The sequence below is a fragment of the Vipera ursinii genome (genome assembly GCF_947247035.1).
Source record: "Vipera ursinii genome assembly, chromosome: Z".
Taxonomy (NCBI): domain Eukaryota; kingdom Metazoa; phylum Chordata; class Lepidosauria; order Squamata; family Viperidae; genus Vipera; species Vipera ursinii.
The window spans coordinates 123932693-123957651 of NC_139517.1; the positions used below are offsets into that span (position 1 = coordinate 123932693).

The window sequence follows — 24959 nt, forward strand, 5'->3', positions numbered from 1 at the left end:
AGTCATGCTGGCCACATGGCCACGGACGTGTCTTTGGACAATGCTGGCTCCCTTAGCTAGGAAACGGAGATGAGCACCGCCCCCTAGAGTTGGACATGACTGGACAGGGGAAATCTTTTTATATTTAATACGGAAACCTTAAAATCCAACCCTCAGTTCAGTGCTGGAATTCAAAATAAAACATCTTCAACAGATGAGAAGGCCTGAATACGTCAAGTGAAGGGAGATTCAAAGTCTCCCTTAGCAATAAGTTTCAAAATCAATAGCTCTTATTCAGTGGTGGGATTCAAACAGGTGAACAACCAGTTCTTTCTGTGGATGCCGCTTCCGGAAGTCCATTCTGGGCCCAAGCAACCAAAAATTAGCTACCGGTTCTGCCGAAGTGGTGTGAACCAGCTGAATCCCACCACTGCTCTTATTGCCTTTCCTAATAATAATGCTCTTGAACTATCAGACCCAGAGCTGAGTTTTTAACAGAAAAGAAGAGGTGTGTATGAACTGACTGGGAAAGCCTTTCCTGAAGAAATGGAGGTCTGGAGAAGCAAAATGTGTCTGTCGTTGCTGCTCCTTCCAGCCTGTAGTTAGAAGCAATTGTTTGTTAGCCACCAGGAGCTACAGTTTTTAAGATGGTTAAATATTAAAGCCGTACAATATAAATTCCCTAATCGGTTGGGCTATAAGCTGCCTAGAGTAGCCCCATGGCGAGATAGGTGGAAAATAAATTTAATAGAACTGGAGCACCACTTGAACACCATCGGCATTGAAAAATTCACCACCAGTCAATTGCAAAAGGCAGCTTTACTTGGAATAGGTTATATCCTGTGACGGGACCTTTAACACCATCAAACATCCACATCTGCCTATCCCAGGTCCTTGGAAAGGACTCAGTAGGTGGATTAAAATGCCAAATCCAGTCTAAACCTATGGCTGATGGTGCAGACAATATAATAATAATCCGGGTGAACCATAATTTTGGATTTGGCACATTTACTAAAAGGATGGCTGCCACTGATCCACATTTCAACAGATTTTTTTTTTATCTGAGTAGTTTTCTGCCAAGAAAACTGGTTTTCTGCCAAGAAAACTGGTCTTCACCTTGTGGGAAACAGTCCTGAGGTTCCTTCTTGACTTCAGGCTCCGGACAAATAGGAGATCTCTGATCCACTGTGCTAATCTCCGAACAGCTCGTATCATAATCTGGTCTCTGGATAGGAGGGGAAAAAATCACAATCAGCATCTGAGGAATTAAGGTAGCAGTATACATTATTCAGGAACATTCTATTCATGATAGGAGAAGAAAAAGGCTGAAACTCAACACACTTTTTACCGGACCTTTGAGATCTCCAAGAACCATGCAGAAAACCTCGTATGATACGTAGGAAATTTATCTAGAGCTAAATGTCTATGGAGATTGACAGTTATCCAGGCCATAGTAATGCCAAAAATGCTTTTTCATGAGGCAACTGGACTTTCTTGTTTTTTTCTCTTGAAGACGTTTCGCTTCTCATCCAAGAAGCTTCTTCAGCTTCTTGGATTCGAATGGAATGAAAGGATTTATACTCCTTGCAGACAGCTGGTCATTTGCATTCTTTTAAAGAGTCACTGAGGCCACTTGGAGGTGTGGAGCCTTCTTGAAACTGCTGAAAGGATTCTGTATGACATCATCTATCTCCACTCTACAACACGGTCCTTTCAGCAGTTCCAAGAAGGCTCCACACCTATGTCCACCATTCAGGTGGACATGATGACACAGATAAACCTCCAGGTGGCCTCAACGACTGTCTAAAAGAATGCAAATGAACGGCTGTCTGCAAGGAGTACAAATCCTTCCATTCCCCACCATCCAGTCAGAGCTGGAGAAACTTCTCGGATGAGAAGCGAAATGTCTTCAAAAGAAAAAATAAGAAAGTCCAGCATTTGGGGGATATCCATAGCTAAGTTACAAACATGGTTGTAAGCCATAAGAAAAACCTGATTTGAGGACTGTCTGGATTTGGAGATTTTCTATCTTTGGTTCTGGATTAACATTACACTGCTTCAAACTGCTCATGTGCAAAATACAGAATAACAGAGTTGGAAGGGACTTTGGAGGTCTAGTCCAATTCCTTGCTCAAGCAGACCCTACACCAATGGTGGAGAACCCATGGCATGTGTGCCAGAGGTGGCACTCACCTGTGGACACACGTGCCATCACCCCAGTCAGAGGGATGCGGGGTCGGGCTGCTCCCCTCCCCCTCTCCACGCACGTGGAGTCGGAGAACAGCTGCGAGAGCCAGGTGAGGAGAGGGGAAGCTATAAAAGGAACAGGTTTTGGCGGGAGAGTGAGTGAGCTGCCTGTGGAAGCAACCAGTGGTGGATTTCAAATAATTTAACAACCGTTTCTCTGCCTCGCCTTCCCTCCGCCTTGGTCGGGCTGGGCTGCTCAGGGTGTCAGCTGGGGTGGGGGCAGGAGCTCCCGGTTGCAGAATTGCTGGAGGTCCCAGCTGGGGGGATAGGAGGGTATGGTGGTGCTGGGGGGCTGCAGATGTCTCAGACTGGGGTAGGTGCAGGAGGGTGGGGTGGGGGTCATCAGGTCGCCATTACTGCACTATGCCATTTCAGACAAAAGCCTGTCCAGTCTCTTCTTTAAAACTTGCAGTATTGGAGGACTCACAATTTCTAGAGGCAAGCTGCTGAATATACATAAGTATTTCCTATTTCCTAACTGCTGGATCATGTCTTTATACTGTGTTTCATTATGAGGTTTTCTAAAACTGAGTCACTGTTTAGAAATTTCATGAGCTGCCCTGAATCATATTTATTCATTCATTCATTCATTCATTCATTCATTCATTCATTCATTTATTTGATTTATATACCGCCCTTCTCCCGAAGGACTCAGGGCGGTGTACAGGGCAATAAAAATAAGAATACAGGATACAAGATTTAAAGTTAAATGATTGTGCCCAATGTGGTAAGTTAGTTAAAATAATGTTAAAACCCCAAAACCATCAGGCCAGGCCGGCTTGTTCGAATAGATAAGTTTTTAGATCATGCCGGAAGGAGCGAAGGTCGGGGGCCATCCGTAGTTCAGCCGGTAAGCGGTTCCAAAGGATTGGTGCGCCCACCGAGAATGCTCTCCCCCTGGGGGTCACCAGCCGACATTCTCTGACCAGTGGTACCCTGAGGAGGCCCTCTCTGTGGGAGCGTACAGGACGGAGGGAAGTTGACGCCGGCAGTAGGTGCTCCCGTAGGTAATCCGGACCCATGCCATGTAGGGCTTTGTATGTCATCACCAGCACCTTGAATTTCACTCGGAAGGCAACTGGAAGCCAATGCAGCTCACGGAGCAGAGGTGTAACATGGGAGTATCGGGAGACCCCCAAAAGAACTCGCGCAACTGCATTCTGTACCAGCTGAAGCTTCTGAGTGGTCCTCAAGGGCAGCCCCATGTAAAGAGCATTGCAGTAGCATTGCATATGTCGATGGGTGGCTACATGAGTCAATTAAATAACAAATAAATAATAAGTGAAATGTAAAAAGCTTTTTTAATGTTTTGACTGGCCTTGTTGCTTCAATAGGTGTTCTCTGAACTGAGAGTATTTTGAGTCTATGTAATTAGAGTTCCTACAGGGGTTATTGTCCACTCAAATGATGGATTTTAAATTCGAAAGCTGCTTGCCCTGAGAAAGAGAATAAAGTATCATGGGAATAACGGGGACCCTTTGTCTTCCCTACACAAACTCTGTTCTGCCTTTCCATTCTTACAAGAAGGGACCACTGCATGCCAAGGGGATGAGACAAAAATAAATAAATCTGGAACTCTTTTGTAAGAGTAACCTAAGAATGGTAATTTCTCTGGTCAAATTTTAGAGAATGCAAAGTACCATTTTCTCAGCAAGTAATGAAGCTGTCTTTGACCATTTTTGTTATGTATGCAGGCATCTGCATAGCAACAGCCATCAGGGGGCGTTGGCCTGGACAGTTTCGGCGGGAAACCTAGGGCCAACCCCATTGGCTGTTAGCTTACCTGGCCAGGTATATAAGGAGGCCAGGTAGCCCTCATTCCCCAGTTCACTTCCCCTTCCAATAAAGAGCTGAACTCACACACCGGCTGGCGTCTCTCTTGCGTCGGACCCACTACACAATAATTTTTATTTGCTTTACCTTGGGAACATCCAAAGACCAAATACTTGTAGCTTCAGAAGCCTGGGAAGAGAGTCTTCGATTATGGTCTTGGTTTATTTCTCTCCTTTTTCGCAGATTGTTCTCCTGGAGAAAAACAGCCAAAAAAAATAAAAACAAAAGTTTGTTATGCCAAAATGTTTTCTTCTTCAAGTTTCTTCAACACGAAGACATTCCATATCAAACATAAAAAGGTATAAAAAAGCAGCAAAGAAATGAAAAAATCTTAACTATCTATTCTGAAATACTATCAATGTGATGAACGCACAAGAGTAAATTATGTCATCCACCTCCTTTGGGCATGAAACATGCATTGCCTTGTGTATAAGCATATTTGAGCCATATTTGGATTATTCAAAAAGTCTGTTGAATCCAAATTTTTATTCCTCCAGAGGCTCATATATACAGTTTTTTTTTTTTAAAAAGTAAAGATCAAAGAATCTCTGCAGTTTTTATTTTGATAGTTGTTGCTGATTCTAGGGGCCAGTGCTCATCTCTGTGTCAAGGCCGTTGAGCAAGCACTGACCAAATACATTTCCTTGATCATGTGGCCAGCATGAGGCCACGGAGTGCTGTTACCTTCCCACCAAAGTGGTACCTATTAATCTACTCGCATTTACCTGCTTTCCAACTGCTAGGTTGGCAAGAGTTGGGTCGAGGACAGGAGCGTCTGCTATTCGAATTACATACAGGTAATCCTAAACTTACAACCATCCTTTAGTTCAGAGAAAAAGGGACTTACAACCAGGTCTCATATTTATGACTGGCACGATATCTGCACAGTCAGGTGATCAAAATTCAGGGGCTCAGCAACTAGAATGTATTTATGATGGGTGCAACATCCTGGGACCATGTGGTCATCATATACAATCTTCCAGTGGCGGGATTCAAATACCTGAACAACCGGTTCCCTTATTCGATGCAGGCCTGGGCCTCTGAGGCCTAGAATGGACTTCTGGAAGTGGCATCCACAGACTTCCGGCAGGCTGTTCTAGGACTGGGAGGCCTCCTCCAGGCCTCCGAGGCCTAGACTGGATTTCCAGAAGCAGTATGCATTCAGCCGGTTCTCTGAACTCAGCAAAAATTAGCTACCGATTCTACCGAACCGGTGCGAACAGGCTGAATCTCACCACTGCAATCCTCCCTGCAATCTTTTCAACAAGCAAAGTCAATGGGGAAAGCCAGATTCACTCAATGACTGCATGATTCACTGCAGTGATTAGCTTAACAACCGTGGCAAACAGGATCATAAAACCAGGCACAATTCACTTAACAACAGCCCTGTCCAACAGTGGAAATTTTGGGCCCAATTAAAGGTTTTAATTACAGGACTACCTGTACTCATGATTTTTCCATTTTGTTATCCTGGGAAACAGTTTTTTATTATCAATTAACCTGTTTAATCCTTCCAGATGCCTCCTATACGTAACAACTGATAACAGAAAATTCAGTTGGTACATGTCAAGAAAAAAGGAAGCCTTGGTGGAGCAGTGGGCTAATGCCTCCTTAAGTAACACCAGCTGCCTGCAATTAGTGCAGGTTCGAGTCCCACCAGGCTCAAGGTTGACTCAACCTTCCATCCTTCCGAGGTGGGTAAAATGAGGACCCAGATTGTTGGGGGCAATAAGCTGACTTTGTAATAATGCCGCTTTGGGGGGGGGGGCGAAAGCCCTAATAAGCAGGCATATACATAGAATGAAGGCTATTGCTAGGCACATTGATTTGTGCTTTAAATTGTAAGCCGCCCTGAGTCTTCGGAGAAGGGCGGGATATAAATGGGATTTAAATAATAATAATAATAATAATACAGAACCACTTAAACACTAGAAAGAAATTTTCCCCAAATGTTTTATTATACTTTCATAGGGAATAAAAACAGCAAGTTGTTTCCTACCAGGCTACTAAGGTCCATTTCCTCAATACTTAATGTCTCCAGTTCAGCCAGGGGAATAGAGGGAAGCTCCTTGTAATCGGTCACGAAATCTTCCTGTTTCCTATCCCACGGAAGTTTATCCCAATTCCCGAAGGATTCCTCGCTAGCAAAGTTCTCTGAGATCTCTTTCGTGGATTCAGCCTCACAGGACTTTTCAGGGGCATTTGTCTTGTTCTGTTTCCTTGTGCCCGTTACCGTCATCTTCTTCAGGAACACACCGCAGCACCAATCCCACAGGAAAAGTCCGACAAACCGCAGCCCTCTCTGTATGAGGGCTAAAGCCTTGTCAGGCTGAGGTTTGTGGTTATCTGCCTCTGTTTCGGAATCGCTGCTACTGAAGGAACTCAGCAGCAGAGCGATAAAGAGGTTGAGGACCTGCGTGGGGAAAAAAAGCAAGTTTTTTTTTAAAGATAGACAAATACCTATTTCAGAGTAAGATACAAGTAGTCCTCGACTTACAAACCATTATTTTAGTGACCACTGGAAAAGTGGCTTATGACCACTTTTCGCACAGTTGCAGAATCCCCTTGGTCACGTGATCAAAAATCAGATGCTTGGCAACTGACTCACATTTATGACGATTGGAGTGTCCCAGAGTCACGTGATCCCCTTTTGCAACCTTCTGACAAGCAAACTCAATGGGGAAGGAAGCCAGATTCACTTTGCAACTGTGTTACTAACTTAGCAACTGCAGTGATTCACTTAACAACTCTGGCAAGAAATGTTGTAATACGGGGCAAAACTCACCTGACAGCTATCTCACTTAGTAATGAAAATGTAGGGCTCTGTTGTGGGTGTAAGTCAAAGACTACCTATATTCAGACTACAATCCTATCCATAGGCCCTGGGGTAATAAGGCTCATTTCTGAATAGATAAACATAGGATTACAACATCAAGCCATTTTTCTCTGCCGTGTAAATACTCTCCTCTGGAACTGGTCTTTGAGAATACCTGTGCTCAAATACTGCCAACTCTTCAGTTTTGCTCCTGAAATAACTGGATAAAATTTTTCACCTGCTTCTCACTTGACCGTTTAACACAAGGTGAGGGCGTTGGGAAGCTCCAACCAAGTTCCATTCCTCTATTATGAACTTACATATGTTTCAAATCCATACCACTCTTTTCCACCCACAGAATCCTCAAAGCAGCTATCTGTCAAATCTCCAGGAAAAGCATTTGCTAAAATTATTTGATTTGATGCTAAAGACCTGACTGAAAAATAAAGTCACAATTCCTTCTCTGGAAAAGTGGAAAGAGCGGGCATTAAATACAAAGTCTGAAGGAGCATCATAGGAAATAGCAGATGTTAATTCCATCTTTTGTTTGACTGTGCTTGAAAATAGTATGAAAATAGTGAAAATAGTATGATTTGAACAATGAAAAAAAATCCATCAAGCAATGAACACTGCAACACATTGTCTCCCAAAGGCAATAATTTAGTCCATTCCTTCAATCTGGCAAAACTGTGCTCAAGCAAATAGTCTTCTTCCAACTGAATTTGACTCCTGATAACTCCCATGAAGTGCATTCAGTTTTTCTAGTAGCATTACGGATTCTTTATTGTGTTAGAAATTCTGTTTATATAGCCCTACAGAACAAACAAAATGCACAGTCACCATGTGCTTTACTGCTTAACTATTAGAAGGAAACATGAAACTTTCTATACAGAGAAAAGACATAGAACGTATTACAGATAAAACTTGCAAATTTACAAACATTGCCCCCTACTGGCTGTACTGCTGTAGTTGTTGCATAGAATACAAGAAAACTGTATTCCAACATACTTCTGGGGAATTTTTTCCAAGATGGTCCCCAACCCTCGTGGCCCACCTCTGCGCCGTGGCCTATTTGCAACCAGACTGCATGAGCTGCGAGCTGGCACACATGCAGCTAAACATGCAAATGGCAGGCAGGTGTGCAAGCACATGCATGCACAGTTCAATTTGCAATCAAGTGGCATGCGAACATGCACATTGGTCTGTCACGTGCATAAGTCAAGGTGTGTGCACACATGTACACCAGCCCACAACTTGCATGAGTTGAGCTCAGTGGGCCCGTTTCCCCTTTTCCCACCCACCCCAGCCTGATAGCCAAGCCGCAAAGACTGGGGACTGCTGCTTTATGGTGCTTTATCCAAGTACAAACTAGAATCCAACCCTATTTAACTTCCAAGATGAGCAAGAAAGCAATACACAGAAGAAAATCTATCATGAGATCATCTCAGTGGAGAAAAAAAAGGGTCTCTTAAAGTTTTTGGTTTTGGGTTTTTTTTAAAAAAAAAACTACAGGTAATCCTCAGCTTACAACCATTCATTTAGTGACCGTTTAAACTTCCAATGGTACTGAAAAAGTGACTTATGACACTTTTGAATGTTACAGCATCCCCATGGTCATGTGGTCCAAATTTGGACACTGGGCAACTGACATGTATTTATAATATGTCCTGGGATCATGTGGTCCCATTTTGCGACCTTCTGATAAGCAAAGTCAATGGGGAAGCCAGATTCATTTTACAACTGTGTTACTAACTGAACAATTGCAGGGATTCACTTAACAACAGTGGCAAGAAAGGTCATAAAATCAGGCACAATTTCACTTAACAACTATCTTGCTTAGGATCAGAAATTTTGGCTTCAGTTGTAGTTGCATGTTAAAGAGTGCCTGTAGTGTAAAAGCCTGATAAAGATGCGAGATTGTGAAAATTGTTTGTAAGCCTCCCAGAGGCAGCTCTAGGCAAGATGGGCAACATAGAAGTCTAATAAATAAATAAATAAAATAAAAATTCACATTATGCATTACTCTACAAGTAAATTATGTTTCTGTTTACAGAAGAAGAAATTAGATGACTGGACTTTGAAGGGGAAAGTTCCTCATTTAGTTAACTGAAAAAGGCTCCAGTTTAAATAGTTCTGACAAAAATATTTGGAAACTTACCACCAGATTTCCTAAAACCAGGACCAGCATGAAAAGAATTATGCACCGTCCTTCTCCAGCAACTTGCATGCATTCCCACATGGTACCAATCCATTCTCCACACAGAATTCGGAATATGATAAGAAATGAATGTAAAAAATCCTTCATATGCCAGCGCAACTGGCATGTCTCAGAACCATTACTGGAAACACAAGTGGGCATACTATCGTCGTTGCAGATGCTAGCATTAGCAGTGACAGTGCTGTAATAAACCCCAAATGCTTGCTTGCCAACCACAGCAAAAATGAATACAGTGAATATCAGAACAAGGGTGAGGTTCCCCAGAGGACCCACTGATTTCAACATTATCTTCATAAGCTTATTTAAAGCTGGCCAAAATTTTGAAAGTTTGAAGATTCTCAGCTGTCGGCGATGAGGCAGGGTTGGGGAGGAAAGGAAAGAACACAGAAGTCAAGCAGTTAGATTTGAGTTTTATACCATATACACAGTTCATTCTACTGATAAAATAGGTATCAGAGTTTCCATACCCAAAGGAAGTTCAAAATGCACTTTTATATAAACACCCACTTGTATAAGAGGATGGCATTTACATCTGAAATTATATATAGTACATATCTGTCATTAATGATTCAGAGATTACAAAAGCTTCCTGGTCCCATTACTGTATATCTCTCTGAATCAACAGGTAAATATGCTGCTTCACAGGGCTTTTTTTGTCACAGAACGCTCAGAACGGAGTTCCGGCACCTTTTTTGGATGGAACCTTGTAGGGTAGGGCAAGGCGGGTTGTATAACATGGTGAGTTCCGGCACCTTTTTCTTTTACAAAAAAAGCACTGCTGCTTTATCTGATGTTTCTCTGGTGACTAGCTATTCTAGCAGGCCTGTTCAAGAGAAGAGTAGCCTATCAACAAGACACAATTGTCATTATTATATATTATTTGGCCTCACCTGTACTATACCAAGAAAACACCATTAGAATAGGCACCCAGCAAAATCTGGCCAAATTATTGCCAGAAATAAGGCACTTCATTACTCAAATGTAGCAGTTTAATTCATTTCCTTTAAAAAGTAGGAGTTCATTCACAGGATGGACATAAAAGATTTATACAGTACTTGATTGTATCAAAAGGGTTCTTCATTACCGTTCTGAAAATTGGCGCTCGCATGTTGAGCGCCATGTTTATTATGCTTATAATAACCACAATGAAGTCAAACACATTCCAGGTGGACTGAAAATAGTAGTACGGATCTAGTGCGATCATCTTGAGGACCATTTCAGCCATAAAAATGGCAGTGAACACCTGCAAGAAAATATTTATTTATTTATTTAATTCAATTTATATATCAGAACTAAACTAAAAATTTGGTATTAATCTCTTTCTCTGAAATACAATAATAATGTTTCTCTTCTTCTTTTCTTTCCTGTAAGTTGTATTGGTTTATAATATAATAGTAATTCTTAGTTATCCTAATGCTGGGCAGAAAAAAATATCCTGCATTTTTTCCCCTATCAGTTCTTACATAATAGGCTAGAACATAATTATGCATTCTTTTTAAAGAAGGATGTTTGGTGTCATGGGGTGCTCTTACACTTACTTAATGAAGAGATGGTCAATAAATGTAGTGGTTAAGGGACTGGCCTGGACACCAAGTTACTCTGAGTTCTAGTGCTGCCTTAGGCATGAAAGCCAGCTGGATGACTTTGAGCCAATCACCAGGAGAGGGTGAGTTCTAGTTCCGCCTTAGGCATGAAAGCCAGCTGGATGACTTTGAGCAAATCACCAGGAGAGGGTGAGTTCTAGTGCTGCCTTAGGCATGAAAGCCAGCTGGATGACTTTGAGCCAATCACCAGGAGAGGGTGAGTTCTAGTTCCGCCTTAGGCATGAAAGCCAGCTGGATGACTTTGAGCAAATCACCAGGAGAGGGTGAGTTCTAGTGCTGCCTTAGGCATGAAAGCCAGCTGGATGACTTTGAGCCAATCACCAGGAGATGGTGAGTTCTACTGCTGCCTAAGGAATGAAAGCTGGCTAGGAGCCAGCCAATCTCTTTCTCTCTGCCCAAGCCACCTCAGGGCTGGTGTTATGGGGAAAACAAGAAGAAGAAGAAGAAGAAGAAGAAGAAGAAGAAGAAGAAGAAGAAGAAGAAGAAGAAGAAGAAGAAGAAGAAGAAGAAGAAGAAGAAGAAGAAGAAGAAGAAGAAGTTGGAAGGGACCTTGGGGGTCATCTAGTCCAACCCCCTGCTCAGCCAGGAAACCCTATACCATTTCAGGTAAATGGCTGTCCAGTCTCTTCTTAAAAACTTCCAGTGTTGGAGCATTCACCGCTTCTGGAGGCAGGTTATTCCATTGGTTAATTGTTCTAACTGTCAGGAAATTTCTCCTTAGTTCTAGGTTGCTTCTCTCCTTGACTAGTTTCCATCCGTTGCCTCTTGTCCTGCTTTCAGGTGCTTTGGAGAATAGCTTGACTCCCTCTTCTTTGTGGCAGCCCCTGAGATATTGGAACACTGCTATCATGTCACCCCTCACCCTTCTCTTTGTTAAACTACACATACCCAATTCCAGCAACCGTTCCCTATGTTTTAGCCTCCAATCCCCCAATCATCCTTGTTGCTCTTCTCTGTATCCTTTCTAGAGTCTCGACATCTTATTTACATCGTGGTGACCAAAACTGGATGCAGTATTCCAGGTGTGGCCTTACCAAAGCATTGTAAAGTGGTATTAGTACTTCACTTGATCTTGATTCTATCCCTCTGTTAATGCAGCCTTGTTGATGTTGTTGTTAGCTGCGAAGTCGTGTCTGACTCATCACGACCCTATGGACAACGTTCCTCCAGGCCTTCCTGTCTTCCACCATCTTCTGGAGTCCATTTAAGCTCACGCCTACTGCTTCAGTGACTCCATCCAGCCACCTCATTCTCTGTCGTCCCCTTCTTCTATTGCCCTCGATCTTTCCCAGCATTAGGCTCTTCTCCAGTGAGTCCTTCTTTCTCATTAGGTGGCCAAAGTATTTGAGTTTTAGCTTCAAGATCTGGCCTTCTAAAGAGCAGTCAGGATTCATCTCCTCTAGGACTGACCGGTTTGATCGCCTTGCAGTCCAAGGGACTCGCAGGAGTCTTCTCCAGCACCACAGTTCAAAGGCCTCAATTCTGGCGCTCAGCCTTTCTTATGGTCAGCCTTTCTTATGGTCCAACTTTCACTGCCATACATTGCAACTGGGAAGACCATAGCCTTGACTATACGCACTTTTGTTGACAGGGTGATGTCTCTGCTTTTTAGTGTGCTGTCTAGATTTGCCATGGCTTTCCTTCCCAGGAGCAAGCGTCTTTTAATTTCTTGGCTACAGTCCCCATATGCAGTGATCTTGGAGCCCAGGAAAACAAAATCTGTCACTACCTCCATTTCTTCCCCATCTATTTGCCAGGAATTGAGAGGGCCAGATGCCATGATCTTGGTTTTCTTAATGTTAAGTTTCAACCCAACTTTTGCACTCTCCTTCTTCACCTGCAACAAGAGGCTCTTTAGTTCTTCTTCACTTTCTGCCATTAGAGTGGTATCATCTGCATCCTAGCACTGTGTTGGCTTTTTTGGCAGCTGCAGTACACTGCTGGCTCCTATTGAAGTGATTGTCTACTAGGACTCCGAGATCCCTCTCACAGTTACTACTATTGAGCAAGGTACCACCTATACTATACCTGTGCATTTGATTTTTCCTGCCTAAAGGTAGAACCTTACTTTTTTCACCATTGAATTTCATTTTGTTAGATAGCGCCCAGTGTTCAAGTCTGTCCAGATCCTCCTGTATTTTAAGCCTATCTTCTAGAGTATTGGCTATTCCTGCCAGCTTGGTGTCGTCTGCAAATTTGATGAGTTCCCCATCTATCCCCTCGTCCAAATCGTTGATGAAGATGTTGAAGAGCACTGGGCCCAGAACAGAGCCCTGGGGCACCCCACGACACACTTCCTTCCATGTAGACGCGGTTCCATTGAGGACCACACGCTGAGTACGGCCTGTCAGCCAGCTACGAATCCATCTGGTGGTAATGCTATCTAACCCATATTTTTCTATCTTATCAAGTAGTAGGTTGTGATCTACTTTATCAAATGCCTTACTGAAGTCCAAGTAAATTATATCTACAGCATTCCTCTGGTCCACTAGTTTTGTTACTTGGTCAAAGAATGCAATAAGATTTGTCTGGCATGATCTGTTTTTGACAAACCCATGTTGACTTTTAGTGATAACTTTGTTTGCATCAAGGTGTTCGCTGATTTGTTGTTTGATTATCTTTTCCAGAATCTTCCCAGGTATTGAGGTCAGGCTGATAGGTCTGTAATTTCCTGGATCTATTTTTTTCCCTTTTTTGAAGATGGGAACTACATCAGCTCTCTTCCAGTCCTCTGGTAGTTCCCCAGTGCTCCAGGATCTTTGAAAATATAGTTCAGTGGTTCTGAGATCACGTCTGCCAGTTCCTTGAGAACCTTGGAGTGTAATCCATCTGGTCCTGGTGATTTGAACTCGTCTAGGCTGGACAGGTGTTCACTTACCATTTTTTGCCTATCTTAACTTGCATTTCTATTCTGTTTTTTATGGCACTGGTTTTGGTAGGTTGGACTGTTTTTTCCCTTTGTGTAAAGACAGATGCAAAAAACGAGTTAAATAGTTCTGCTTTCTCCCTATTGCTTGTCACCTTCTTGCCACTTTCCCCCACTAATGACCAATCATTTCCTTAACTTTTTTCTTGTTTTTTATACGTTGAAAGAAGCATTTTTTGTTATTTTTTACTTTGGTCGCAAGCCTTAGTTCATTTTGAGCCTTAGCTTTCCTCACCATCTTTGCAGGCACGGGCTATTTGCTGATATTCTGCCTTAGTTATGTACCCCTCTTTCCACTTCTTATACTTGTCCTTTTTATCTTTCAGTTTATCAGACAGTTCTTTATGCAGCCATGCTGGTTTCTTTTGAAAGCTGTTATTTTTCTTCTTTGTTGCTATTGTGCTAGACTGGGCCTTTATTATCTCACTTTTCAAAATTTCCCAAGCTTCTTGAGTTGTTTTCCCCTTTAGAGTTCTCATCCGTGGAATTCTTCCCATGGTCTCTCTAAGTCAGACATGTCAAACACAAGGCCCAGGGGCCAGATCCAGCCCGCGAAGTGGTTTCATGTGGCCCCCGAAGTTATCCTGGAAACAGTGAGGGAACGGTCCCCGCTGCCTTGGCCCTGGCCCAGAGACCCTCCTTCTGCCAGAGACCCTCAGATCTGTCCCACTCCTGCCCAGGCCCCCATAGGCACCCTTGATGTGAACGATGTAGAGCTGGCCATGCCCACCCAGTAGGCCATATGCACTCTAGCCACGCCCACCCAGTAGGCCGCACCCACCCTGGCCATACCCACCCGGCCCCCTGAGGGCAACCACAATGATGATGTGGCCCTCAATGAAATAGAGTTTGACACCTCTGTTCTAAGTTTATTGAAATTAGCTCTTTTAAAGTCCAAGACTCTAGTTTGGCTGTGTTCTATTGCTTGTGCTTCCAGAATGTTGAATTCCAATATTGCATGATCACTTCCCCCCAAGGGTCCTGTGGCTTCGACACTTTCTATCATTTCATCTCTGTTAGTGAGAATTAAATCCAATATGGCTAATCCCCTAGTTCCCTTCTCTACTTTTTGGGAGAGAAAGTTGTCTGGTAGGTTTGTCAGGAATCTGTTAGATCTTGCACTTGGTGCAGAAGTTGTCTCCCAGTTGATATCAGGGTAATTAAAGTCCCCCATTACTATTGTGATGCGCTTCCTACATACCTTAGTTAACTGACTAGCAAAGAGTTCATCTATTTCCTCTGCTTGGTTGGGCGGCCTATAGTATACACCTATGGCAATGTCATTTTTCCCCCTTTTATATTGACCCAAATGCATTCAAGTTTACAGTTTTCATCACTGTTGTGCTCTATTTCTGTAGAGATAAAGTTATTTCTTATATATAGAGCAACTCCACCTCCTCTTTTGTTTAGTCTGTTTCTTTTAAATAGTTTAAATCCCTCTAGCTGTGTGTTCCATTTGAAGGTTTTGTCCCACCATGTTCCCGTAATGGTAACAATATCATATCCGCCCTCATTTACCTGAATTTCTAGTTCACCCTGCTTACTGTTCATACTCTGTGCATTAGTGTATAGACATTTGAGTCCTTTATGACTGACCCTGTGTTTACTTGCTGCATAACTAATATAACCAAAGCCTTCTCCTTTACACCACTCCTTTAGCCACATATTAAATTCTGCTATATGCTGGCCTTTTCCATTTTGCTCCTTATACACTGGTAGAACCTCTGAAAAAGTAAGCCTACAGCCTATTCTGCTAAGTTCCTGCCCCAAGCTCTGGAAATCATTCTGCACAGAGAGTACATCTTTTTGGGACAGATCTTTAGTGCCAAGATGTACAATAGCCTCCACATCACAGTCCTTGCTGGCATTCTTGATTATTTTAGAAATATGCTTCTTGTCCCTACTGGCAGTAGCACCTGGAAGACACCTGACCTCTTTCAAAACCTCTGTGTCCTTTCCTAAATTTACATCCCTTATAATTGAATCACCAACCAGAAGGTGGCTTCTCTTTTTGGATGCCTTTGTGTTCTTGCATGACTGGTGTGTAATACCAGATTCACACTTCTCCCTGTCGGAAACAAGTTTTTCATCTTGGACCACAATCCCCTGCTTATTTGAGTTATTATCACAGATGCCTTTACGTGTCTCCTTAATGTCCCTATTAAGGTCAGAAAGGGCACTGTATCTGTTGTGCAGGGACACAGCGAAAGCTTTGTGTTTATGGTTCACAGATCTCACCCTGCCAGATCCCACGGTTGTCCACACTGCCCTTCTCCTGCAGGATCATTATGGTAGAGGGGGCTGATAGCACGGAGGCTCAGTAGGGTAGAAGGGCTGAACTGGACACCTAATTTCTGCCTGAAGAGATTACAGACCCTAGATCAGACATGTCAAACTCGCGACGTCACGTGACGTCGCGTGACGTATCAGTACTTTTTCCCATTGCTGGCAATGGGATGGGCGCGGTTTCTCCGTGACGCTCCAGCCCGCAGGCCGGCAGTTTGACACCCCTGCCCTAGATAAATAATCTGGCCTTGTAGACTAGTGATTTTTTAGAGGGACTAGAACTCAGATTCTCCTAGTAATTGGCCCAAAGTCATCCAGCTAGCTTTCAAACCTAAGGAAGGATTAGAGCTCCATTTCCTGATGATTGACTTAAAGTCATCCAGATGGCTTTCATGCCTATGGAAGGGTTACAGTTGTTCTACTATTTTTTTTCCAACCGATAGCCACTTCCAGGGGCATGGGGTGGGCAGGAAGGCATTAAAAAATCAAGATGGTGATTATTAAAACCATCTTGAGTTTTCTTGACTGCTCTTGCAGATGCCCTGGCCACTTCATTATGCAACTGAGTGATTTCAGAGAACTGAGTAGAAGAAAATGAATAATTTAATGCACAATTAATAGATACAACATTAGAGTACCAAGGTTTCAAAAAGGAACATTTTCCCAGAAAACATCATTATTGGCTGGCATGCATTTTAATAAGAAATTCAATTCACTTACATTATTTCCCTTAGTAACCTGTTCTGATGATAATGAAAGTTTTTCCAATGCCATGAGCATGGTATTTGCTATAATGCACAGTGTAATAAATAGTTCCATTAAAGGATTTATCATTATTTTCTTCAATATATTCTTTATTTGCAGCCACAGCGAACAGCACTGCCAAGTAAGATGCTTTTTGATAGCTTCTTTCAGGCCAGGAGGAAATTCAAATTTGGGTTCTTCCCATTCTGAAGACCAAGAGGAACATAATTACAAGTTAATATTTTTAGAACTTAATGCAGAATAACAATTTCTGTTTTAACTTTCCAGGTAATCCCTGGCACTAATACACATGCTTAACTTGAAATTGCATCTCGTGAAAATGCATACGATACATCTTTTCCTAAAGTTTGATAGTCAAAAAAAATGCTGATTTTTCACTGCACAGGTAATTCTCGATTTATAATCACTCAGTGATGGTTTAAAATAACAACAGACTCCAAAATTACATTTACAGTCTGGTTCTGAAATCCAACATGTGACATTGTGGGGACTCAGCCGGCATATACAGGAGGTTGCAGTGCTCCACAGTTGTTTGACCATAATTATGTCAGTGTTTACTTCCAGTTTCTGGTCAAGGACACCCCACTGTAAACAATGGGTTCATATAATGATAACAGTGTTCACAACTGTTTGCTTAACAACCACCACAAAAAAGATCGTAAAGTCAGATCTGCTCACATGAACTGCCATTGTGGGTCACATGGACTGTAACTGTGGATTCAATTCAAGCACCACTGTAGACTATAGACCAGGGCAGGGGTAGGCAACCTTGGCTCTTTTATGACTCGTGGACTTCAACTCCCAGAATTCCTGAGCCAGCATGGCTCGGCTTGGAAACCTCTCTCTTTCCCCTCAGAATGGCTGGCTCAGGAATTCTGGGAGTTGAAGTCCACCAGTCATAAAGCGGCCTAGGTCAGGGGTAGGCAGCCTTGGCTCTTTTATGACTCGTGGACTTCAACTCCCAGAATTCCTGAGCCAGCATGGCTCAGCTTGGAAACCTCTCTCTTTACCCTCAGCATGACTGGCTCAGGAATTCTGGGAGTTGAAGTCCACGAGTCATAAAGCAGCCTAGGCCTAGGCCAGGGGTAGGCAGCCTTGGCTCTTTTATGACTCGTGGACTTCAACTCCCAGAATTCCTGAGCCAGCATGGCTCAGCATGGAAACCTCTCCTGTTCCCCTCAGCATGGCTGGCTCAGGAATTCTGGGAGTTGAAGTCCATGAGTCATAAAAGAGCCAAGGTTGCCTACCCCTGCTACAGACCAACTTTCACCCTTTTAAGAGGGTTGGAATTCCTCAGCCAGCTGGCCAGCCAACACTGGGAGTACAAGTCCACATCTTTTAAAAGGGCCGAGGCTGACAAACTGTCAAGCACCTGGAATCAGAATCGCACATACAGTTCTAGTTCGGAAGATGTATAGCTCATACACAGGAATAATCAACTAACTGTCAGCACTAAATTGGCACTAGATAAGAGTCAATGGAATTCAAGGGGAAGCTGGACAACTTGTAGCAGCATAAGGACTCCAGGCTGATTCCTGTCTTGACTCCACCCGACTCTGCTTTGTCTTTTCCTACAGAAACACTGCTATAGATTATACAGCTCTCTTTCTGCAGCGTAGAAGAAACAAGGTTGCGAAATTTTCTGCATCTCCCTCTCACACACGCACATAAAAATACATACACACAGAGATGCGCCACCACTAAGGGTTGAGGGACAAAAAAGAACAAAACCTATTGCCTGGTGAAGGTAACAAGCAAGAATTACCAGAGAGATTCAACAAGCTTGAGAATTGCGTTGTGGGACATATTAGCAAAGGCCCTACATGGCATGGGTCCGGGTTACCTCAGGGACCACCTGCTGCCGGCATCGACTCCCCTCCGCCCTGTGCGTTCCCACAGAGAGGGCCTCCTCAGGGTGCCGCCAGTCAGGGAATGTCGACTGGTGGCCCCCAGGGGGAGGGCCTTCTCTGTGGGGGCTCCGGCTTTATGGAATCAATTGCCGGTGGAGCTCCGGATGGCACCAGACCTTCGAACTTTCCGTCGGGGCCTGAAGACCCATCTGTTCGAATTAGCTGGTCTGGCCTGATGGGGGATTATGGGCTTTTAATTGTTTTTAATCTGTACTTCTGTTTTTAATTGGGCATGGATTTAATTCTTTTTAATTTTTGTATAGTGTTTCTTATGTATGCCCTGTGAACCGCCCTGAGTCCCACCAAGGAGAAGGGCGGTATATAAATCAAATAAACTATAACTAAACTATAACTAACACTGCCTGGCCTGAAGATTTCTCAGTCTCACCTGAGTTTGCAGCCCCATTCTGGATTCTATTTTAATATTTACAACATTTGAGATATTTTGATTTTCAACTAAGCAAAATAATTTTGGGGAAATCTGCAAGTTCCTTTTGAAGTGCCGTAGAGGTGCGTGGCACACGGATGCTGACTCTGGTGTTGAGACCTGGAATAGTGTATTTCAATTTAGCATGCTAGTGGTCACCAATTTGCACACCTTTAATCTGCTTGTAAAGCTTTATGGATGTGATAGTCCTATATAATTATTACTTCAAGCAGACAGCGTGGATGCGTTACCTGTTTGAATTCTGGGTTTCTTTGGCTGAATCACAGGAGAGGAGCAGGGAGTGCTAACCACAGTATAGTTAAAAAAAGAATTAAGATTGTGATATACATGAAAACGGGTGGGGTAACAATAACATCATTATGATTGCCATCTTGGAGTTTTTGACCACATTTTGGGGAAGACCCTTCTTAGTTTTGTAAAGAATAGAACAGAACACAAATTTAAATTTATTTCAGGCCATGAAAACTTAATTGTTTGTAATAGAATAACGGTACTGTAGTTGTTTAGTTGTAAAAAAAAATAGGAGGAAAATTTTCCGAATCCCTGGCATTTATTTGAAAACCTGACAGTAGTGAAAGCCAAAAGCTTAGAAAGAAAGCCAAACAAAACTGTAGTCTGGGCAGAAGAGAGCCTTTGCAGCTCATGGTTGAACTATTGGGGTATTTGGTGCTTTTGAGCTTGGTTGTTGATTTTTCAGATCTTTCATTACCAAACTAATTACCAAACATTACCAAACTTTTCTTTCAGACATTTCATTACTACTTTGGTGGTGATGATGATAACTTTATTGTCACTTTGAATGTACACCAATCAGCATACATCAAAATGAAATTTCGTGGCACACCGCTCTCAAAGGGTCACCACCTCCGATATACACTCCTCGTTCGGGGCCCGCTCAAATTTCACATTGTCCATTTTAGTCTCTAGGGAGTGAACGATGGCAAACAGGACAGATGGAAATGGGGCTCCATGTGGATAGTTAGCTTGTATTCTGACAACCTCGCCTTCTTTCCTTTTTTCTGATCCTGACTCTTCCACCTTTTCCTTAAAGAGGCCTTGCTTCTTTTCGCCCCTGGAGCATGCTGCTGCCGCCGCCACCAACTCCTCCGAAAGCCTCTCTCTCTTCCTCTGGGCTTGCCGACAGCCTCATCCAGTTCCTTCGCTCCATAAGCTCCAGGTCCTCTCTGCCTCCTCTGGAAACAGCCCTGATTTGCAGTAGAATCCATCACTGGGCCAGCAGTCAGATCTTGCTGCTGGCAGAACAAATTCAAACAGCGCCAATGACTTTTAACGGTCTCACCAACAGTTCCAAAACAACTAGAAACTTGCCAGGCCAGCAAAGTTTGTCGGTCGTATGTCGTATGTTACCTTAGTTCCACCATGTTGCTCAAACAACATGGTAATGAAACATCTGCCAAAAAAAAAACCCACCAACCAAGCTCAGACACACCAAGGACTCCATAAATAGGTGGCGGAATTGTTTTTCCAGTTCATTATTTTATTTGAACAAATATCATTTTGAAAGGATCGAACGGGATTTCCACAGATGTCCTTTGCTGTTCAACTAATACTTTCCTCCTTTTCCTTTTCAACAGGGAAGGAAGGGGAAGGGGAAGAAAAGGGGAGAAGATGCTGAATTATTTTCAGTTTTTACCAAACAGTTAAAAAGAATTACAACTCTTGCCCATAAATATTTTTGAAAACTATTTTGCTATCTTTTCACTCACCCATAGTTTTGCTAATCACATTGGCAGCACTTGTTAATTTCTGCCTTTGAAATGGATCCTCAAGCATTTCAAGTGGTAGTTGATAGGACATCACCATCTCCTTCTGTGGAAGAGGGAAAAAAAACTCCATTTTACCGAATAAAGTGAATGTTTGAAATATTAACGTACCCCTTTATTGAAGCATCTCTTACTGGGTGAATATAGGACAATAACGTCTTGGAAAAGATCTTAGATTAAGATCCTATTTAATAGGATACAGCTTAAAGTCTTAATTCAAAATAGTTGAAAAACGTATGCTTAGTGATATATTAATTTAATTTTTAATTTAATTTTAATTTTATTTATTTTTAAATTTATTGCCTGTAATGGTTAGGGATAATAATAATAATAATAATAATAATAATAATAATAATAATAATAATAATAATAATAATAATAATAATAATAATGTTGGAAGGGACCTTGGAGGTCATCTAGTCCAACCCCCTGCTCAGACAGGAAACCTTATACCATTTCAGGCAAATGGCTGTCCAGTCTCTTCTTAAAAACCTCCAGTGTTGGAGCATTCACCACTTCTGGAGGCAGGTTGTTCCACTGGTTAATTGTTCTAACAGTCAGGAAGTTTCTCCTTAGTTCTAGGTTGCTTCTCTCCTTGACTAGTTTCCATCCGTTGCTTCTTGTCCTGCTTTCAGGTGCTTTGGAAAATGGCTTGGCTCCCTCTTCTTTGTGGCAGCCCCTGAGATATTGGAAGACTGCTATCATGTCACCCCTCGCCCTTCTCTTCATTACACTACACATACCCAATTCCAGCAACCGTTCCCTATATGTTTTAGCCTCCAGCCCCCTAATCATCTTTGTTGCTCTTCTCTGTACCCTTTCTAGAGTCTCAACATCTTTTTTACATCATGGTGACCAAAACTGGATGCAGTATTCCAGGTGTGGCCTTACCAAGGCATTGTAAAGTGGTATTAGTACTTCACTTGATCACATTATTCCAGGCATTTTGTTCATGCAGAACTAAAGCTCCTCACTACGTAGTCCTTGACTTATAACCATTCATTTAGTGAATGTTTGAAGTTAAAGCAGTACTGAAAAAAGTGACTTATGACCATTTATGACCACTTGTGACTGTTGCAGCATCTCCGTGGTCATGTGATCAAAACACAGACACTTGGCAACTGGCATGTATTTGTAACAGTTGCAGTGTCCCACGGTCACGTGATCACCTTCTGTGACCTTCTGACAAGGAAAGCCAATAGGGAAACCAGATTCACTTAACAACTGTGTTACTACATGACCAACCTCAGTGATTCACTTAACAGCTGTGGCAAGAAAGACTGTAAAACGTAAAAAAAAAAAACTGTCTCCCTTAGCAGCAGAAATTTTGGGTTCAATTGCAGTCATAAGATGAGAAATACCTGTATTCTGAAAATGAGAAAGAGAGCTAAAAGCTCTTCCACACTACTTTATTTTTCCAGTTGCAGAGAAATCAGCTTGACCTATGATTGGGGAACGTCAAACGTATTTCAATGCTGACCTCTAGCTGTCAAGAGGAGAACAAAGAACTAGAACCAAGGAGAAATTTTCTGACGGCAAGAACAATTAATCAGTGGGAATGACTTGTCTGCAGAAGTTGTGGGTGCTCGCTTACTGGAAGTTTTCCAAAAGAGATTGGACAACCATTTGTCTGAAATGGTATAGGGCAGGGGTAGGCAACCTCGGCTCTTTTATGACTCATGGACTTCAACTCCCAGAATTCCTGAGTCAGCACAGGTGACTCAGGAATTCTGGGAGTTGAAGTTCATGAGTCATAAAAGAGCCGAGGTTGCCTACCCCTGGTATAGGGTCTCCCTGCTTGAGTAGGGGGTTGGACTAGAAGGCCTCCAGGTTTCCTTCCAAGTTGGTTTCCTGTCGTTTTGAGAATCTCTTGCAGATCTTGAAGCAACAAACATCCCCTCAACCCCGTTTTTAAATAAAAGGACAATAAAATTGCCAGCACTGGTAGCCTACTCCGTTTAAAAGAGGGGAAAAAAATCTGAATGACTGCTATGAATGGAACTTGCAAAGCCATCATTCCTCTTTGCATTTAAAAATCCTGCATGGAGATGGAAAAAAAAATGCTTGCCAATTTGTTCTGCTGCCAGGTCCTTTTTCCCCAATGCCCTTAAGCATATTTGGTGTCCAGAGTTAGGGAGAGAGAAATAGAAATAATAATAATAATAATAATAATAATAATAATAATAATAATAATAATAATAATATTATTATTATTATTATTATTATTATTATTATTATTATTATTATTATTATTATTATTTTATTTATATACCGCCCTTCTCCTGAAGGACTCAGGGCGGTGAACAGGGCAAGAATAAAAACTACAAAGTTACAAAAGTAAAAAAAGAATTAAATATATGCCCACTAAAAACAGTAAATACAAATATTAAAATAACAAATGCTTAGGATACCTATAAGCATTCAGCAGGAATAGGGAGAAGAATAAAGTAAAAATAGGGAGAAGAATAAAGTAAAAATCACAAAATCACGAGGGAACACCTCAGAGGTCTCTAGGCCAGCTCCTTACTATCCCAGATCTTTACTTGAAAGCCAGTAGTGATAGAATACCCACAACCGCAGGAAGGACGTTCCACTGTTCAGTACAGGTAGTCCTTGATTTATGACCATTTGTTTAATGATCATTCAAAGTTATGGCAGTGCTCAAAAAAGTGACTTACAACCGCTCCTCACTTACAACTGATCCTGTCACTCATTACTGTGGCAGAGTCTGCAAGGTCATGAGATCAAAATTTGGGTGTTTGGGGGGGGGAGGTCACTTGATTGCCACCTGCACCCTTACCAGGGGGCTTCCAACAAGCAATGTCAATCTGGAACCCAATGTCAAGGTTCCGACTGATGATCCCAACGAACCAAACACAGCTAAGACATTCCAATCTCTAATGCAAAACTTTATTGAGCACCCAATATCAGCACTGGATGAATAGAAAAAACAGCTCTGGCTAAATTAACACCAAATCAGTATATCAAAAGTGTAGCAATTCCCTTCCCCCCTCCCCCTGACAATGCAATGTGACAATGCGAGTCACATTGCCTAATTAAGCTTCAGACAATTGTTATGAAAGAGAACCTTCGTCTATTAATAAACAACCTTGCTTGACCTTGATTCTCAGGCTTAACAGCTCCACACCTACAAATGCACACTCCATTCTTCCCCCCTTTTGTCTGGGTCTGTAGGCAAGCCCAAAAACAGAAATGCTTGACAGCCAAGTTCACCTAATGAAAAGATTTGCTTAATGATCACAGGAACAAAAAAGCTCATAAAATAGGCTGTGACTCATTTAACAACCACATCACTTAGTAACAGAAGCTTTGATTCCAATTGTGGTAATAAGTCAAGGACCACCTATAATTCTTTTGGTCAGGAAAGTCTTCCTTATTTTGAATTTAGACCTTCCTCTGTACAGCTTCCACCTATTAGTTCTTCTCCTACCCTCTTCGTATACTCCTTGGTTTTCTAAGCCAATTATGTCCTAACTTAATCCGAAGAGAGACACCCACAAAAACCCAAGACAGAGAACAAGAAAATGGCAAAGCCCTCCTCCCATACTTAAAAGGGACCACAGACAGAATCAGCAAGGTCCTCCAAAAACACAACATCAAAACAGCATTCTACACAGACAGAAAAATATCCACCATCCTAAGAAACCCCAAGGACATAATTGGGTTAGAAAACCAAGGAGTATACGAAATCCCATGCACCACCTGCCCCACCACATACATCGGACAGACCAACAGAAGAATAAGTGCACGCATTGAAGAGCACAAAAACTCACTCAGAAAAGGAGAACAAACTTCATCCCTGGTCCAACACGTTGAAGCCACGGGACACGAAATTGATTTTAAAAAAACCAAAACTATCGCCAAAATTGAACATTTTAACAACAGAATAATCAGAGAAGCCATTGAGATAGAAAAACGCCCCCACAGCATAAACAAACGAGATGATACCTCTCGCCTACCAACCATTTGGAAACCCGCCTTGATTGACAGACGAGTCCCAACCACCAAGAATGATAGACCCAAACTCATGATAACACCACATGACATCACCACCACACAACCATTCAAAAAGCAAATCCGAACCCACAATGATAACGAGGCACAACCACAAAACAGAAACCTA

The 24959-nt window shown here is 42.3% G+C and overlaps 1 protein-coding gene across 1 annotated transcript in view; it reads right to left on the reverse strand.

Annotated features, from left to right (window-relative positions):
* Positions 1 to 24959, reverse strand: part of LOC310650224 (sodium channel protein type 5 subunit alpha-like) — a gene marked incomplete at both ends in the record, with an annotated part of 84522 nt that overhangs the window by 30057 nt on the left and 29506 nt on the right. The window contains 7 exon segments of the mRNA XM_083379057.1: positions 1096 to 1204; positions 4147 to 4251; positions 6059 to 6472; positions 9033 to 9434; positions 10177 to 10335; positions 16629 to 16858; positions 20759 to 20861. Coding sequence (XP_083235183.1) covers positions 1096 to 1204; positions 4147 to 4251; positions 6059 to 6472; positions 9033 to 9434; positions 10177 to 10335; positions 16629 to 16858; positions 20759 to 20861 — 1522 coding nt within the window.